Here is a 20,512-nt window from a genome sequence, read left to right on the forward strand (position 1 = left end):
CCCTTGCAAAATCTTAGATCTCTAAAGGCGAATCTCCTTACCATCCCCAACTTTAGACTTAAAACTAGAGGAGGGAAGGCCCTGGCAGTCTTGGGCTCCAAAGCCTGGAACACACTCCCACCGTCCCTCTGCCAAAATACGTCAGAATCAATCTTCAGAAAGACCCTCAAAACATGGGTTTATAGTTTATCCGATGTGTTGTGCAAAAACCTAATCTGAACATATAGATTTTATTTTTTACCGTCAGTGAGGCATGTCACCTCTGCCTAGCCTTTCTAAGCGCCAAGATGCTCCCTGGAGTGACTGCCGCGCTATACAAGAGCTTTTTACATTACATTACATGTAAATGTGCCTGAATATATTGTACGCATTTTGTATTTTATAATTTTAGATGTCATACCCTGTTATGATTTATTGTGCTGAGGGTACTACTGCATCCTTTGTAATGGCTACACTTAGCATGTTATTGAGACTATATATCAGAGCGATTTATGTATATCAATATGGTTAGAGTACACATGACTTAGTTACGCAACGGTAACCCTGTATTGTATAAGCAACTGACTGGCTGTTGTTGTAATTGTATGTAATGTTGGTTTTTTAAATGCCAATAACAAAAAATAAAGAATTGGGAGTGCTATCAATCGTGAAGAGGAGTTGCGTATCATCCGCAGGATTACAAATTCGGACTCATTTTTGGGAGATAGTGAACCAACGGGTGAATATAATAAATTAAAAAGATGAGGGGAGACGGAAGAGCCTTGTGGCACACCACAATTCAAGTAGACTTCAGGAGAATTCAAGGGGTGAAGTCTAACTAATTGAAATCTGTCCTTGAGAAAGGTAACAATACAGTTGAATGCTGAGTCCTGAAGTCCTGCGACCCGGCACCGTCTGCCGAAAGATTATGGTTGACCGCGTCAAAGGCCGCTAACAGATCGAGGAGTACTAGTGCTTGAGTGTTGCCTTTATCCACTTTCTCTCGCATGTCATCTACTACCAAGAGCATCACTGCTTCTGATGAATGAGCTGGGCCGAAGCTAGCTTGGCAAGCATCCAGGAAATCTGAGGCCTCTATAAAGGAGCAGAGATGGCGGGCTACATGAGCCTCAAGTAATTTTGCCAGCTAGGTAAGGAGTGAAATTCACCGATAATTCTTCGGGTTGAAGGGTTTCTCCCTAGCTTTCTTTTGTAATGGGACTACAGTTGTCTTTTTAAAAGAACTAGGGACTATGCCTTGAGTAAGTGATAGATTAAGGAAAGACAGTGCCAAGTCTGGAAAATGGGTCAATTCTGTTTTTAGAACGTTTGGAGGACAGGTATCATTGGGCGACCCTGATTTTACTTTAGTCAGTAAATCCATCAAGCCCCCTTTACTGATCTCAGGGAAGGACAAAAGATTATTTAGATTTCGCAAAGATTGTGAGAGGGCATTATAGGTAAGGTGATTCTATCAGGGTTGGACAGTTCAGAGACCATTTAAAAAAATCTCTAGATTTGTTGGGGGGTGTTCAAGATCTTGCTAGCGGAAAAAAAAACCTTTAGCTTGCCTGAAACACTGTTTATACTCCTTAAGTTGTCGAACAAAGATGTTTTTAAGATCCGGAGAATAATTATTGCGCATTTCCGTGCGGCGCGCAGATGGTCTTGTTTAGATACTTTTAGTTCATCTGAAAAACATTTATTGGCATCAGGATGTCTCATCTGTTTAGTTTTGTAGAGGGGGAGTGAGCATTACTTGCCTCCATAGCCATTCTGTGATTGCTTCCTCGTAGTCATCTATACGACTATCTTTTGGGATTTAAGCACCTACTACATGTGCCCAGCAACTCCAGGGCATAATAACAGTAAGATAACTCGGATAGTTAATGTTCTTCCTGGAGAGATCTGTGGGCATGTAGTCAGAATGGGCATGCAATGCTCCCTCCCCCCCCCCCCAAAAAATGCCCCAGTCTTTCTGCCCCCTCCCAGGAGGCCGATGGGGTCAATAGACCCTTATCTGCCGCCCGGCGGGGCAGAAAGCCCTCTAGGCACCAGGTTTAAAAAAAAAATGATATGCAGGGTTGTGCGAGTAGGCCTAGTGCCCGGGACAGAAAACGTCCCAAAACACCTCATGGACACATCACTTTTTTCTACTGAAAATTGACCCTTTTTTTTTTTTAATTGTGCCTAAATGTGGATTTTGGACCCTAGCTCAGTCGGCACCTAGGGAAACCTAGTAAAGCAGTACCTTTTTGCAGACTAGACAGCCAAGGGAAGACAGGATGGGGTGACTTGTGTGTCTCTTACCCGGTTCTTTTACCCAGAATCCATTGCACACCTCAAACTTTGTGTATCATTTTTATTGGGAGACCAAGGGGAACGCCGGGTGGTAGGACATTTGTGCCGGCACAGTGATCCCACACAGAAATGTAATGATAATGTGATTTTTTTTGTGTGGGGGGGGGCTAAATTTGAGTTTTGCAGGGGATTCTGGGTAGGAAAATGTTGGGATATCCACGCAAGCCGCACAACCCGGGTGTCTAGTTTTCAGAAATGTGTGGGTTTGGTAGATTTCCCGAGATAGCCGCCGAGCCCGGGACCAAAAATGCATGTGCCCATATTTCAAAACAAGGTCATTTTGCGATAGATAATTTTGATGTCCCCATAATACATTAATCCCTTGCCTGTCGCAGGTACTTGGCCCACCCACACAAGTGAGGTTCCATTTTTATTGGGAGTCCTGGGGGAACATTCGGTGGTAGGAAATTTGTCAGCCTGGTGATCCCACAATTTTCCTACACAGAAATGTGAGAAAAATTAGATTTTTGTTTTTTCAGCAAAGTTTTAGGTTTGAAGGGATTCTGGGTAGGAAAACGCTGGAGGGGTCCATGTAAGTCACACCTCCCTGGACTCGCCTGTGTGTCTAGTGTTAAGAAATGTCGGGGATTGGTAGGTTTCCCTAGATGGCAGGAGAGCCCAGGATCACAAACAAGGTATTTTTGTAATCCATAATTTTGAAGTCGCCACAGTACATTTTGGGCCGTTTCCTGTTGTGGGCACTAGGCCTATCCACACAAGTGAGGTACCATTTTTATCCGGAGACTTGGGGGAATACTGGGTTGTAGAAGTTTGTTGCTCCCCTTAGATTCCAGGAACTTTCCATTACAGAAATGTGAGGAATTTTTTTAAATGTTTTATTTATTTTTACAAAGTTTGGGCTTTGCAAAGGATTCTGGGTAACAGGACCTCGAGAGAGCCACACAAGCCACCCCATCCTGGATTCCCTGGCATGTCTTGTTTTAAAAAATTTATAGGTTTGCTAAGTTTCCCTAGGTGCCGGCTGAGCTACAGCCAAAAATCCACAGCTATGCACATTGAAAATAAAGGGTCCGTTTTCTGTGGAAAAATGTGATGTGTCCACATTGCATTTTGGGCTGTTTCCTGTTGCGGGTACTAGGCCTACCCACACAAGTGAGGTACCGTATTTATCGGGAGACTTGGAGGAATACTGAGTGTGTGGAAGTTTGTTGCTTCATGCAGATTCCAGAACTTTCCATCACAGAAATGTGATGAAAATGTGTTTTGTTTGACAAAATTTGAGGTTTGCATGGGATTCTGGGCAACAGAATCTAGGTTTCCTTAGGTGTCGGTAGAGCTAGGGTCCAAAATCCACAGCTAGGCGCATTGCGAAAAAAGGGTAACTTTTTCCTGGAAACATGTGATGTGACCACGTTGCATTTTGGTCCGTTTCATGTCACGGGCATTTAGCCTACCCACCCAAGTGAGGTACCATTTTTATCAGGAGATTTGAGGGCATGCTGGGTGGGTGGAAGTTTGTGGCTCCACTCAGATTCCAGAACTTTTCATCACAGAAATGTGAGGATCATTCTTTACAAAGTTTGAGGTGTGCAAGGGCTTTTGGTTAACCGCTTCCATGCTCATGACAGAACGGTTCCGTCATCAGCGTCGGTGCTCCGGTGCTGATGACGGAACATTTCCGTCATGAGCCAATACGGTTTTAAACCCTTCAGCACTGCAGCGAAATTCGCGCAGCACTGAAGGGGTTAATAGAACCTATTGAGTGCTACACAAGTCACCCCATCTTGGATTCCTCTGGGAGTCTAGTTTTAAAAAATGTATGTGTTTGTTAGTTTCCCTAGGTGCCCGCTGAGCTAAGGCCCAAAACCCCAGCTAAGCACATTGCAAAAAAAATCAGTTTTCACTGCAAAAATATATTGTGTCCATATTGAGTATTGGGCCGTTTCCTGTTGCGTGTACTAGGCCTACTCACACAAGTGAAGTGCCATTTTTATGGAGAGTTGGGGGAACACAGAATAGTATAACAAGTGTTATTTCTAATTGACTTTCTTTGCATTTCTCCCTTCCAAATGTAAGACAATGAGTAAAAAAGAAGTAATTGTCGTTTTGAAAAATGTCCTGTAATTCGCATGCTTGTATGGGTACCCACAATTTCCTTGGTACCTATTTTTCACTCTTTATATTTTATCAAATTAATGGCTATATATCCGGTACACAATAAAAAGCCATTGCAAGACGCGAGTCTGTTATTGGCTCTGGGCATCTCGGGTACTAGATGAACCTACAAGTCCTATATATCCCCGCAACCATAAGGGCCCAGCAGATATAATGGTATATTGCTTTAAAAAATCTGCCATACTTAAAAGAAGTTGACACACATGGCTGTTTTTTTTAAACTCAATTTCAGTGTTTTGTTTCAATTGTTAGTTTCTATAAAAAAACTTGAAGGATCTACACAAATGACCCCTTGCTGAATTCAGAATTGTCTACTTTTCAGAAATGTATAGTTTTCTGGGATCCAATATTGATTTCATACCAATTACTACAACTAACTAGAAGGTGGTTGAAAGCACAACAAATAGGAAAAATAGGCTATATCCCAGTAAAATGCCAAAACTGTGTTGAAAATGTGGGTATTCTGACAAATGTCTGCCTGTTCCTGAAAGCTGGGAAGATGTTGATTTTTAGTAAGCATGGGCGGATTTTGCGGATCCACGATTCGCGTATTTGCGTATTTACGGATCGTGGATCCGCAAAATCGGTGGATTTTGCGGATTTGCGGATCCGCGGATTTGGGGCGGGGCTTCCATGCGAGTGCACATGCCTCTTGTGTGGGTAAAAGGTCCGATTGTTTTTTTGGCCGATGAATGTGTCACTGCATTTGAGCTTCAACTAGTTTCAGCGACCATGTGTGTGTTACTATGCAATCGCCCCGAAGGGCGCAGGGGTCCCTTAGGTGAGCTGTCCATCATAGTGGGTCAATGGCGGGAAGACGGTGCACACCGCGAGTGTGAGGGCGGGGCTTCCATGTCCATGCGAGTGCACATGCCTCTTGTGTGGGTAAAAGGGCTGAGGCTGATCAGAGCAGTAGGTGAAGAGACAGAAGCTTCTGGTCACAGGAACAGCAAAGGGATTGCGCTCCTGAAAGTCAAGGATGCAAAGGCCTCTGTCCAGCATCACAGCTGATTTTCGACGGTAGATTTGGGAAGAAGGCACACCTGCCTCGACGACGCTCACGATTTGTTTTTGGGCTGATGAATGAGTCACTGCATTTGAGCTTCAACTAGTTTCAGCGACCATGTGTGTGTTACTATGCAATCTCCCCGAGGGGTGCAGGGGTCCCTTCAGCTTCCTGGCCACGGGAACAGCACGAGGATTGCGCTCGTGAAAGTCAAGGATGCAAAGGCCTCTGTCCAGCATCACAGCTGATTTTCGACTGTAGATTTGGGAAGAAGGCACACCTGCCTCGACGACGCTCACGATTTTTTTTTGGGCTGATGAATGAGCCACTGCATTTGAGCTTCAACTAGTTTCAGCGACCATGTGTGTGTTACTATGCAATCTCCCCGAGGGGTGCAGGGGTCCCTTCAGCTTCCTGGCCACAGGAACAGCACGAGGATTGCGCTCGTGAAAGTCAAGGATGCAAAGGCCTCTATCCAGCATCACAGCTGATTTTCGACGGTAGATTTGGGAAGAAGGCACACCTGCCTCGACGACGCTCACAATTATTTTTGGGCAGATGAATGAGTCACTGCATTTGAGCTTCAACTAGTTTCAGCGACCATGTGTGTGTTATAAATATTTTACGATGGCGCCGGCAAGCTGCCAGCGCCATCCTAAAATAGTTACTAAATTAGCTTCAACAGGAAGCTCTAATAGATAAAATAAAGCAGGTGCTCGAGCACCTGCTTTATTTTATCTATTAGAGCTTCCTGTTGAAGCTAACTTAGTAACTATTTTAGGATGGCGCTGGCAGCTTGCCGGCGCCATCGTAAAATAGTTACAACAGGCCAGCAAGGCTTGAACTTTTGCCCCCGGAATCCGCCGCTCGCGGATTTGCGAATTCGCGGGAGTTCGCGGATCGCGAATTTACCGAAAATTCGCAAAATCCGCGAGCGGAACGGATTTTGCGCCCATGCTTAATTTTTAACACCACAAACCCTTTGTTGATACCTTTTGCAGGGAAAAACTTTGGCCAATTTCTCAATTCCCTCCTGGGAAACCTCCAAACCCTGGGCACCTTTCGAATCCTCAAGATTTTGGAAGACAAAGACGCAAATTTGGTGTGGATACCTTATGTGGACAAAAAGTTAAAGGGGCGATGCGAGAATACCCCAAATAGCCCAAACAAAATGGCTTGGCATGGGGAGGGGCTGGGGGGGGCAAGCAGGGTAGTGGTTAAAGTACATGATAACATGCAGAACATCTTTTTTTCCATTCTTGACATTGTAGCATTGACATCAAGGTTTTAGGCTTTAGCTAGCTCCCAGCCTGGCTGAGCAATAGGAGTGCCATTGGCCTTCTAAGTGAATAATTTGTAGTTTTGCATTGGGATCAGCTTTGAACTGAAAGTAAGAAACCTCTCTCAACCTGTGTAGGTTGCTGCTCTGATGACAAAGCAGACAAAACATGGTCACCTTTAATGGTCACCTTTAATGGTCACCTTTAATGGTTACTGGTGTTGGACAATTACACACCAAGTAAAACAAATCTACATTTTTCACTGAGACCGTACCTAATCTGATTAAAGAATAACAGCCTGGCCCGACTAGATCCCACCTCCTCATTTCCTGCACTGATTTAGCAACCAGATTTATTTTGAGATTCTGTTCTCAATTCCAAATAATTTCTGTATTTGTGCCTGGTTTCACGGTAGAGTACTGCTGTTTCTGATGGATATTTCTGACTTCAGATTCCACACCTTTAGAATATTCCTAGGTGCAAGACTGGATCTCTGAGATTTAAAACAGCACTGCTGCTTGCTGTTAGGTGTTGGTGTGTGGCTTTGTGTTGACATTGTTGATGATGGAGCCTCATGTAAGTGCCACACCTTTGTATGCAGATCTAGAGTTTGTTCCCACTTTTTTCACATCAGTTGAGTTTTTTTGTGCAAAATTCCTCTCTTCTTCAGTGTGCATGGGGAACAATGTCACCCCCTAAAACTACAAGGTTTAGGCCTTGTGGAGACTGTTGCAAGCAGATGTCTGAAACTGGACCCCCCTCCCTCCCCCACCCTATGCCTCTGATTCTGGAGTACAGAACATAACTCCAAGTTCCGCGGGGATTGTACTCCTGAATCTGGAGGCGATACAGAACTGTGAACTGAAACTGTACATTGCTGAACACTGAAAGAAGTCATGGAATTCCCGCCCCACTCCAGGACAAAGACGCAGACCTGTCCTAACTCTCTGGGCTGTTCCTGCGTCAGGCCCTCATCACGGTTCAAGTCTTCTGGTAAGTTGAAATGGAAACACAAAATGGCAAAGTGGGATGCATCTCAGCCCTGCCATTCTCTGCTAGAGAAGTTGGGAAGACATTCGGGTACCTCTGAGTCTTGCTACCGATCTCCTACTGAGTAGATGTTTCTGCAACTGATCCTGATTCCCTCCTAGTTCCCTTTGGGCCCCATAGTCATCAGAGGACGTCAATCTGGTTACTGCCAGCAGATTCATTCTCTGCGCCGTCTATATCTCTAGAATCTGTCTCAGACTTTGGAAAATAAATCTAATCCAGCATGAAAGTCCCCCTGTCCCTTTGATGTTGATGCACTGAGGAAGACTTCGCCCCAATAGTCATGTCTGACTCCGAGCACAAATTGTCTCAGCCTAGACTGAGGTTGCATCCTAAAGCTGTACTGTTGCACTAATTCAGACAGAACCATGCCCTTACCGTGGAGCCACCCTGCAGTGCTCCAACAACTTTTCAGTTTCAGCTCTCATCAGAATCAACCATTTTTCAGAAAAGACAATGGAGATGATGGGATAATTCCCCCACACTATGATGATGGGAATCTGTACATGGATTTGCATAAGGCATGTGGGTTTGACACTGGGTTGGGTTCCACCAGGCCATCAAAGGTAGAGAGTGCTTCCTCTGCTGCAGTCAGAAGACGTGCAGCTGACGTACTATATTTACAACTACCACCTATGGAAGTTAGAACTAACCTGCTAAGAGACATTCCCCCCCCGTGCAAGCTTCTTCTGAGTCCTTGCTGCCATTCAGTGAAGCCAGGGCTTTCACCTGCAACGGGTCTAATCTTTATTCTTGCTCACTGGTGAACAAGCAGGTGGCCAAGTTTCACATACTGCTGCCAGGCGACCCTGCGTGATGTAACACCCTAAGCCAGAAATTTAGGTGTTTCTGGACTCCACCTGCAGGGCAAACCCTAATTCATTCCCTGGGACTCCTCTCCGCCCATCCGCCTTCTACCTGACGTAGTCATAGAGAATTGAATCAGAAGGGGAATTTTGTTTTTTCATCTGCAAATTTAGCCTAACGTTCGGGCAATTCCTGCTGTGTTAAAGGGAGATATTCACAAACTTTATGGGACATGGTTATCAAGATCTTGCAGACTGTCACAGAAGCATATTGGGCCAACCTAGATCAAACCAACCGGGATGGTCCAGATGTAGCTAAATACGTAATCCGATTTGGACTAGACTCTACTGATTGCTTGGGCACAGCAGTTGGCTCTAGCATGGTGCTTCAGCATCATGCATGTATGAGATCCACAGACTTCTTTGGTGATGTGCAGGCCTGACAGATAGATATGCCATTTGACGGATCTTGCAGAGAAAGTAGATTCTACACTGGAACACTTCAACGAAAGCCTGGCTACTGCGCATTATTTAGGACTCTCAACTGCTGCAAGATAGTACCCTAAAATATTTGCCCCTTTGGAGGCTACTTCAGTGGTTGTGTGTACCGTCAATACCAAGGCTCACAGTCCCTGCAACAGGCACCCCAGTACTTTCGGAGTCAGGGCGTGTATCAAGCAGACTTCATCCAGACCATCAGGGGCAACAAACTTCCGAGTCCCCAAGCCTGAGGCATTAGTCCGTAAGCCACTTTAGTTTGTTGGGAGGCAGGATCAGATATTTCCTCTAAGGGTGGCAAAATATAACATCCTACAGGTTGTTTCTTCAGCTCATTCAACAGGCTATTTCCTGCCATTCCTTTTCGAATTGCCACATCTTCCTCAGACATTAGAGTGGCTTCCAGAGGAGCACTCATCCATCTTGCTTCTGGAGTTGCAGGCCATTTTGGTCAAACGAGCCATAGATAGTGTTCCAGCCCCTTACATTGGGACTGGCTGTTATTCCTGCTATTTCCTCATGGCAAAGAAGGACTGAGACTGCCGTCCTATTTCAGATCACCACCCTCTGAACATTTTTCTGTGGAAGCACACATTCAAGATGGTCTCATTGGCCTAGGTTCTAGGTTACCTAGGTCCAGCTAACTGGGTGGTGGCTTTAGACCTGTAAGAGACATACTATCAGACCCATTCTACTATCCACAGACTCTACCTGCGGTTCAAGGTAGGCCAGGACCATTTTCAGTGTGCTCTTACCTTGGCACCTGGCTATTAAACGCGGGTTCACCAAAGTCAGTCATACACCACCTCCAGGTGACTGCAAACCTCCTGACTTCATTGAGGTTAACTGTCATTATGCCACAGTCACTCCTGACTCCTACACAGACTCCCTTTCATCTGAGCTATACTGGATGCAGTGCTATTTAAGGCCTCCTCTCCATCCCAACGATCCAGGGCATTCAGTGTATGAGCCTGATGTTTCAGCCTTGGTCCTGTATCTTAGTAAGATTGGCTCTGAGGCTTCTTGGAGTTTAAGCCTCCTGTTTTCTGCCTGGTGACAATGCCAGGTGTCATGTGTGGACTCTGCAATGAAAGTGTGTCTTGTAAAGCGCACTGCTACCCGCACCGCAGGCCTCGTAGCGCTAATGGAACCTGAAGAAACCATTCCTTGACCCAGCAGAACAGAAGAACTACTGGCCCATCTCCCTGCTCCCCTTTCCAGCGAAGGTTCTTGGGAAGGCAATCAACCAGCAACTCTCTGAACACCTCGAACACAACCACCTCCTGAACCCCTCTCAATCTGGATTCCGAGCCAACCACAGCATTTAGACAGCCCTGATCGCAGCCACAGATGACATCAGAGTCCTCCTGGACTGCTGCAAAAAGGCCGCCGCCATCCTCTTGGACCTGTCAGCTGCCTTCAACACATCCTGCTCGCATCACGTCCTGTTCCACAGACTCCAACACATTGGAATGCAGGACGACACACTCAAATGGATTGCCTCATACCTCACTGAAAGAACCCACCAAATCTGTCTCCCACCGTTCACCTTGGATACTGGGAAGATTTCCTGAGTCCCCTAGGGATCATCTCTCAACCCCACCCTTTTCAATGTGTACCTGACCCCCTGAACACCATCATATCACACGGACTCAACAACTTCTCATACACAAACAACACCCAGCTCATCCTCTCACTGTCAGCAGACTCAACCACCATCTGATCCTGCTTTCACAGATGTATGATAAACGTCACTGACTGGATGAAAGACAACTGTCTCAAGCTCAACGTGGGTAAGACAGAAGTCCTCATCTTTGGGAGCAATATCTCGCCATTGAATGACTCATGGTGGCCAGCTGAACAATGCCCATTTGGTGCCCATGAGACCACCTTGCAATCTCTGCAACATCTTGTACAGCAAGTTATCTATGAAGAAACAGGTGAACGCAGTGTCATCCGATTGCTTCCGCACCCTACGCATGCTTCCTAAAATAATCAGGTGGCTCCCAGTCAACACCAGAAGGACCGTTACACAAGTCCTCCTTCCCAAGAGGCTGGACTATGGGAAAACACTCTACGTAGGAGTCACCACATGCCTTCTGAAGAGAATACAGACAATACAAAACTCCGCTGCAAGACTCATCATTGACCTTCCCAGATGGACCCACATCACACCCTACCTCAAGAAACTACACTGGCTCCCCATCCAGAAGAGATGCCAGTTCAAGATGCTGACTCATGCATACAATGCCCTCCACAACCAAGGGCCATCTAAAATCAACAAACCCATGACCTTCCACCAACCGACTAGACACCTACGATCCGCCTCCCTCTTCCATTGCAGACACCCTCCAGGATCTGCGAAAGTAACAGCAGAGGATGCTCCTTCTCACACTTGGTGGCCAAAGCTTGGAACGACCTTCCCCTGTACCTCAGGACCACCCCATCTCTCCGGCATTTCAGGAAAGGACTCCAGGCGTGGCTATTCAAATGAACAGATCACCATGAGGCAGTTAGCATCTCAGACGCCTTGAGACCCTCCAGGGTAATTTGCCGCACTTGTAAATCCTTGATTGAGTGAAGTCACGATGGCCCATCTCCAGGGCAACTTGTTTGATTTCATCCAGGTTTCAGATGAGACTGCAAAAGATCTGCAGTGTTGGCCGCTCAACTACAATTGAACCAGCAGTAGATCACTCTCCCTCCTCATCCAGAGCTGACTGTGGTAACAGATGCGTTCTTGCTCGGACAGGGACGTCACTTGGGAGAGGTGGAGATTAGATGACTCTGGTCTTCAATGGAGACCTGTCTCCACATCATCCTGTTGGAGTTGAGGGCCATTTGCCTGGTGCTCAAAGCCTTCCTCCTGTCCATCAAAGAGAGGCTGGTTCAGGTCCTCATGGACAACACCACCTTTATGTGGTATTGCAACAAATAAGGGGAGTGGAGTACTGGGTCCTGTGCCAAGAAGAACTTTGTCTGTGGAGCCCTTTCTTGTGATTGGGTGGCTTTGTTATCTCTCTCAGGGAATTGCTTTTGGTTTAGTTTCTTTCCTGTCTATTGTTGGGTTTGTTTTGCCCTCGAGCATTTCAGTCATACGTTGTTGACACTGGATAAGTTGAATCCATCTAATGCTTACTTTTGTTTTTTAGTTTATATTTAACACTGCAATACACATTTCTTTCTCTGTCATTCTTGTTCTATGCTCTCCTGCACACTATATTTGTATTCCTGTTCGCTGCATCTTGATTCTCCGTCCAACTTTACATTTTGTGTTTATTAATTTAGCAAGGCCTCGGCATCAGCAAACTGCATCTGGGTGGCTGTTTTCTTTGTTTTTTTGCACATTATCATCGCCTTTGTGTGTCCCTTGTTCTCCACTCGCTGATGACCTGCCTCATTTCCAACTACTCTTTCGTTTTTCACATTTATTTAAAATAAATTTGCAGTGGGACCAGCAGCGGCAAGATGCTTTTGGGCAGCTCTTTTTGTTCTTTTTTGCGCTTAAGCTCACTTTCTTCATTTAAATAAAAATTAGGGCCATGCATGAAAGTGCGTTTGCATGAAACCATTAAACTAAAAGCAATGGCAAAACCAGTAGCTCATAATTTTAGTGCCAAAATATGTTGACTGTGTCAATGGTTGTCTGATCTAGTTAGCTAGACCACGCCTCTTTTTCTTTTTTTCCTTTCAGCACTGTTTTATGAGCTATCTATAACCTGGGCACCAATCATAGGGCTCATAGCGTTACATCTATTCATAAAGTTTCCCAGTTGTGCCTTTCGACATGACCTTAAAATGTTCTGTAGGAAATATCAGAAACTATGAGGAAATGTGTCATGTTAGTGACTTATAATAGAAGGCTGCTTTCTTCATTTTAGCCCTATGCTGTACAGAAGCTCAGAGCTGTTGCTGGTGTGATGATCACAGCATCCCATAACCGTAAAGAAGACAATGGCTATAAGGTAAATGTTCAGTTGACATTCTTAACATTTGTAAGTTTGTAACAATTTGTCAATTGTTTAACTCAAAGTGATGAAAGCATTGTGAGAAATTCTGTTTTTTATGCTTCACTTGAGACAATTCAGTTTGTGCATCTCTAAAGAGCCTATGTAATTTATGGTCAACCCTTCTTCTAGCCATTGGTTGTTCTAAATATCATTCCCTTTGTTGCCACACAAAATAAAATAAATATTGATTGATGGGAACAGTCATTCATGACATATGGAGGTTTGCCTTTGCACTACCAGAGGTAGTGGTTTCATGTGCTGGTGAGTGACTGTATAAACATGTTGCAGTAAACAGCAAGACTTGGACCGCACGGACTCTTACATGAACAAATTCACACCATTGCTGCTTTGTGGTGAATGAGGATTGAATGATATAATGATTGAGTAGACATGCTTAGCACAGCTCAACCTACCTTCAGCACTGATGTACTGTGAGTTGTTTTTAGGGAAGATTACTATATTTTTTGGACTGTGAGATTATTTGATCTGACAACCAGCTGTCACCATGACTGACAGAGGAGTACCTATTTAAACCTTGTTCATCTTATGGTAACAAGATTTACACAGATTACCCACATTCACAATGTATTTATTACCTTTAGCCAAGTCATAAGGGATCAGAGTGCAATATTTGTTAGACTTTTACAACTAAAACATTTTAGGACAGAGAAAGCTTAGCTTTATTGCTTATGTATACAGAGAATTTTTCTCCTAGAGGAGATGCCCCCCCCCCTTCAGGTAATGAATCTGTGAAAAGTGCCCCTCCAAGCACTTCCACAAAGGCAGTGCACAAGAGGAGACTTGTACAGTTTCCTGAGCATGATTTATTGGGTACAACGCTCACAGCCACTACCCCTGGTAATTTGAAAGATCAGCATACCTCTAGGCACTGTAGAGGGGATCAACCTGAAGAAGAAATCCTCAAACGATGTATCTTCAGAGGAAACATCATTGATGACGAGACTGTCGCTCCCGCCGATATCCACACAGTCATCGACAATAAAAACTCTTTTTGGCAAACATGTAGATGAAGCTTTGCAAGGTCTTAAAATTGACACTACGAAGGCGTTATAATTTTTCAGTATTGTCGATTGTGCATGTCTTGTTTTCGTGGCTCAAGAATATTTCAGCGGAGATTCTACAATATAGAGGTCTGGGATGTAAGTATTATGCTCAAACACAGTTTGGATTAGATCAAGGATGCTCCTTTCTCTTTAATTATCAAAAACATTGACTCACATACCTCAACCAGTGTACAGCAATCACCTCATTGTTAAAAGCATCTTTAAAAGAAGCTAGGCATGCAGACTTCATATCCAGCATCCATCTCAGCATAAAAGTAAAATCGCTGCATTTCCTTGCATTTATCACTGCAGGATGGAACATCACTGGTTTCCTGCAACAAATTTCCAGCATCTCAACAGCAAACCATCTCTCAATTTCCCAGCATCCACCTCTCCAGAATGTGACATCACTGCATTTGTCAGCATCTGTTACTACGAGAAGTGACATTATTGGTTTCGGACTGTCATTTTCTTCCTCCTCGTCCACTTCGGGCAGTTTTAAGAGAATCTCACAACCTAGGCTTCGCCATCTAAGGTTGGACACAGACGAATGTGTCACCTATATGACCTGTTTGGACTTGGAAGTACCTAGAGGCAAAATCCCTGCTCCAGGTAAACTATTTTCATTGTGTGTCTCACAGACATCAAATTTCACACCATTCTCACACTCACACCTTTCTAACACAATTACCTGTTAGTAGAACTGATGCTTCTAGCCTCATCCACACACCATTCACTAGAATACACTCTGCTCTCACAACACAGCACATGCAATTGATGATTGTCAGTGCACACTCTGCAGCCATACACGCTCCACAGCAATACACCCTCCAGACACCAATTGCATCTTTACTAAGTGCAGCCTAGATAGACTGTTTATAACTGAAATCTCGTTCACATCCTCTTCCACACTTCCTAGATTTTCTCATCCCTAATTATTATAGCATCCAACACATAGACAACATTCAGAGAATGGGAGAGGGACTTGCGGTCATACTCCGGACATTCTGCCTCTGCGCTCTTAGTAACTATAACATGACTATATTTTTTTAGCTCCTTTTCTGCCAATTACCTCTCTCAACTTCCAAAGCAGCCTTATTTCATCTGATCTCCAGACAGGTACTACCAAAAGAAATCTCCGAACTCATCTCTGTCCCATCCAGCATACCCACCCCACAGTCCTCCGAGATTTCTCCATCCCATACAGCTTGTACATGAAAATTCTGAAATAAGCAATTTTTGGGGGGAGTTTTATATAGTGCGAACTCTACTTGAAGGTATCGGGTATCAGAGCGCTTTACATGAGCACCAGTTGCGTTACAGACGGACACATACATTTTTCTTAAACACAGGGAGATGAAGTGATTTGCCCAAAATCACAGGATGTTGAATGTCATTGCCGAGACTCAAACCCAGTTCCACAGCTTCGAAGTCAACCGCTCTAACTTTCTCAAAACAGTGGAATTAAACCACGCATGAATAATCCAACCCAGTCCAAAAGCAACACACTGAAACGAATTCTATCAATATTCCATAATATCTTTTGCCAGACACCTTTTGCCCTGGACTGCCCACTTTGCCATCTCCATCATAACAAAAGGAGATCCGTGGGCCTCTTCTTTTCTATTCATGCACCATATCGTTTGATAACATAACCTCCTCCTTTAGCTTGTCATACCGCGTTTATTTGATTATGCTCAGATATTTAATTCTCTGCAAATTCCACACTTGTACTTCAAGCACACATCTCTGATTGTCTTCCAGCTATACATCACTGGATGAATCTTTTGTTATGTTTAAATGATGCTGAAACTAAGTAAGTGTTATTCCTATCCTCATCTGTACCTTTCTCCCAGGTTGACTCCATCCCATCCTCCCACTTCACTGAGATTAATCGAATCTGCTCTGAACCTAAGTGATCTGTTCATCCCACCATTCAAGATGGAGGCCTTATTCACTCGCATAGCAGCACATTTCCTACTAGTTAACATCCATAAAATCCTCTTCCTGATTTCTTTCACCAGTGCCCAATGGTTTATCGACTCATTGGTTTTCAGCAGACTGGATTAATGCAATAATCTCCGGTTCCATCTTCCTTGCATCTCCTACTTTCCTCTATAAAGGGGCTGAACATTGTATCCAAAACTTTGAGTCTCACCAGGCTTAACCTCACTTCCACCTACCTCGTCAAAGTAGGGTGGGTAAACTCAAGAAAAAAGAGCATTATATAAATTACTAGTATAAATGTACAAATCAATAATCAATCAATCAATATCTTTATTCGTTCTGATTAGGAATAGACCATAAAAGTACATAGAAAGATTGCACATAACCATGATTACGCATAACATTTAAAAATAATCTTACATGGAGAACAATTAAGAAAGAATATATATTCATAGACCGCTTTAAAATTCCATAATACATCAAATATCCATACTTTAAATAAGCAAAAAGTCAAGTCGGAAATACATTTTAAAACACCATTGCACTCGTATAGAAAAAGGCCGACGTTTGAAAAGAATGATGGGAAAGAAGAAAGAACAAAAACCGCAAAACGGGTCTGCTGTGTGCCCCAACTATCCCATGCGCCCCAACTATTCCCCAAAGTTAAACCAAAGCATCTTGAATAAGCTCCTTCTGTTAAGCCACAATGCACATACAATTCTGACAAATTATCCTGTCATACTTTTTCTAGCCCTGATGGCTGCTTTCTAAAAGGTGCAGACACAGTAAACAGTTTCTGGTAAACTCAGGAATTTTAAGTGAAGGAGAGCTGGTCTACAGCTTTGGAAACCTAGCCTCTGTAACAAATGTGTCAAAGTGCTTTTGTGCTGAACTATGAAATTTGCAAAAGAACAAAGTGCAATAGTTATTGTCACAGGGACAAGTGGATACTATTTTTCCCTCTGGGTCTATTTTCTTTTTAAGTAAGGACCAATGAACTAACCCTGCTCTGAAGCGAAAGAGAAGTGATCCCACCCAAACAAATTCAGAGATAAGTACAAGGGAGGTTTATCTGTGTATAATAGACTACAGTAATTCAAAACCGAGGGTTTAGATAGCTCTATTTTCAATCTTGTGTTTACACAATAGTTTTTAGATAATGTATTCACCTCCTCCCTAACGTTTTTGGGTATAAGACTGGGATCAGTGAGCCAGGAGGATACATCCAGGGATCCAAAAGTGTCCCGTATATATCTCAGCCAAGGTATGGGATAAGCCTTTTCCATTGTTAGGCAATTAAGTATAATGTCCTTACAAAGCTTAGCTGCTGGGTTCAGCCAAATGCAAACCCATAATAAAAGTTGCGCCAGCTGAATCTTCTCCGCACTAAATCCCTGGTTTAACTCTAAGTGGGCAATAAGACTAGAGATGGACGGTGGTAAATTCAGCAACCGTCTCAAAGAGGTTTTCCTCAACTTGCAAAGAGCAACATTTATCAGTGTGGCTCACTGGTTAGAAGCGGCAGACCCTGAAGCAGAGGTCGGCCCGCGACCAGGGTTCAATTCCCGTCGTGGCAGGGTCTTTGGGTCAATGTCCGCGGACTCGATAATTCTCGCCTAGGTGCCTAAGCTAATCATGGGTCCCACTCTGCAACTCTGGGCAATAGCTTGCTTAATCTCCACAACGGCCCCATCAGCGCCGGGGATGCCTGGCTTCCCAGGAGGGACCATCTCACAGGGAAAGCCAGGACGGGTTCCCCAGCGGTATACAGCGCCAGGACACTCCGAGATGGAGTAACAGTGCGCTTTACAAGTATACATTTACAAAAAAAAAAAAAACTCCTCCGCCATAGGTAGCTGCACTAATTCACTGCGAGCTATATACCTTCAGTGGAGGTAGCACGGTCCCGCAAATATATCGTTTAATAAGGTTACAGATTGTGATGGCGGTTTTACTTCATTTAAGGCTAGCCTGGGCAAGGTGGGAATCCCACAGCCCTGATGAACAAAAGGTTAACCCTAGATGACAAAAAGTGTCCACACTCGTTGGTTCATGCCAGTTGATGCAATTTTGGTTACCCTTAGTTTGGCTGGACAGCAAGGCATGATATGTGAATTAGTATAGTTAGTTTTAAAGGAGTACAGAAAATGTACCAAAAGAGGGCCCACGCCTTGATCCAGAAACATTAGCCAAATTTTGGTTCTGTTCACTTAATCAAAGGCGGTGGATACATCCATAAAAGCTAAGTAAATAGGGGTGCCCCTGGCCTTGGTATATTCAGAAATTGTTAGAGCCAGGTCCAAACCTTGTTCATTAGTTCCTAGATTCAGACAAAAACCAAATTGAGAGGGGTAGAAGTATGTCCTTGTTATCTGCCCAATTGACCAAACGGTCATAGATGACTCTTTCAATGATTTTAATAGTGCTGTTGAGTGAAATAGGCCGTTAGCACTTGGGCGACATATGATCCACCTTTTTAAATATAGGAACACTTTTGCTGTGGTCCATGAGGGAGGAACATTAACTAATAAGCAGGTATTAAATGTATTCGTGATAAGAGGATGCCAAATCTCAGGCATGGAGCTCAGCAGGTCCATAGGGACCCCGTCTGGGCCTGGCACTTTCCCACCCTTACTGTGATGGATAGCTAACTCCACATCCTGCAACGCTAATAAAAGTGGGAGGGGGGGGGAGTTCTGCAATCTATTGCACAGAACAGATGTCATAATTGGGGTGTCCTCAATATTGTGAATAGAAGAAAAGTAGATAATCCAGTCCGCAAAAAGAGCATTATATAAATTAGTAGTATAAATGTACAAATCAATTAACATCCTAGCCTTCATCTCTGTAGGTGAGACCATATGCTGCTCACTGGCACGTAACTTTCGAACTGCAAATCACATCCTTCTGGCTACACCTAAGCCACTGTGTGCGTCTTCCAATGTTTGTGCCTTTTGCCTACCAGACCCATTTTGTTGGTATGTTTTACAATCTCTTGCCTGAGCCTTAGACTCTATTTTGAGTTCACAATTTCACTGAAAGAAGAATGCTTATTGCAACATAAGATAACAAAGTATTCTACTTTATTTTGTGTTGTTAGGCAACCAAATGTGGTACTGCAAAGATCAGGGAGGCATGGGGTCGAGGGCTCCATTCCAGGAAGAGCTTCAACGCCGAGAAATGCCTCGGAGGTCAAACCACTTCCAGACGGCCACCCATTTGACAGGCTCAGCGAGCTTAGCAGACGTCATCTGGTATATAGTGATGCATCCTTTGGCTGGGTCTTTTAACCACTTGCAGGAAAAATTAGTATCACCATTACTGCGCACTGGGGTTTACGTCAAGTAGCTCACTGGGAGACTAATTCCACCTGCAGTGGGACTCTGGTCTACTGTACGCCTTCTCACTGCCAGCAGTCCTGCTCTTATTTATAGAGATCCTTAGGAAGGCCTGGGTACTCTGATCTGCTGAGTCTAACAGTTTGCTCACAGGTCTGCCTGCATTTTCAGGAGTACCTTCTGTCCCAGCATATGTACACACACACATATATTACATGCTTATGTAATTTAAAAAAAAAAAAAATTACCTGCATGGTAAAGTACTGCTTTAAGTACCTAAAATTTACTTGCGTGGTACATGTACCACATCGTAGAAACTGCAGAGAGAAGGTAACAAATTGTTTCGTTTTATTGACTTTTCTTTATTGTTTATAAATTGTAATACAGCAATGGGTAATATTGTGGGATAGTGGAATTAGGCAATCTTTCGGCAGCAGCATCTACTACATAACCATGGATTCACTGCATTTACCATACAATTTGCAAACATTTGTGCAAGTCTTAAAATGGTTGCCACCAGTTCATGATTTTCAGAAATATCATGAATTTAGCACTGCACTCCTAGTGTTTTTTAATTTTCTTTTTTGTGAGTTTTTCCACACCTCTGGGTGCCTACCTGCTTTCCATTGGTGTCCGGCACATCTCATGGTACACACATTCCTGTGTGAAAATTGAAAAAGTTGCTGAACACGTAAGACTTTAAAGATTCAATGTCTTCTGATACACATTACTATACTAATCTGTTCCAGTGACTGCAGGCTTCCAGGCCCCTAGAATGGCATCTGCTATCTCAGTAGGAAGGCCAAAGGATTCTTCTAGCACTATTAAATCTCCACATATGCAGCCACATCATCTGTGTATTGACTGTTCAGCTGTCAGAGCTGGTCCATTCTTTACAGGTTGGGAAAAGGTGGCCGAACGCTGAATTCTAACAGATAGCCGTACCAAACTATCCTCACCCAGTCTGAAGTTCTCCCTTTGAACCATGCCCAATCTTCCTGCCTTTTTTTTCTGTACACTAGATGTGTACACTAGAT

The 20,512-nt window shown here is 44.0% G+C and overlaps 1 protein-coding gene across 2 annotated transcripts in view; it reads left to right on the forward strand.

Annotated features, from left to right (window-relative positions):
• The window catches only part of PGM2L1 (phosphoglucomutase 2 like 1), a 579,912-nt gene that overhangs the window by 237,759 nt on the left and 321,641 nt on the right, over window positions 1-20,512 (forward strand). For both annotated transcript variants that reach the window (XM_078658581.1, XM_078658582.1), the window contains one exon: window positions 12,998-13,081. In XM_078658581.1, the coding sequence (XP_078514707.1) occupies window positions 12,998-13,081 (84 nt within the window). The remainder of the gene's footprint in view (window positions 1-12,997; window positions 13,082-20,512) is intronic.

Source organism: Lissotriton helveticus, chromosome 8, assembly GCF_964261635.1.
Source record: "Lissotriton helveticus chromosome 8, aLisHel1.1, whole genome shotgun sequence".
Classification (NCBI taxonomy): domain Eukaryota; kingdom Metazoa; phylum Chordata; class Amphibia; order Caudata; family Salamandridae; genus Lissotriton; species Lissotriton helveticus.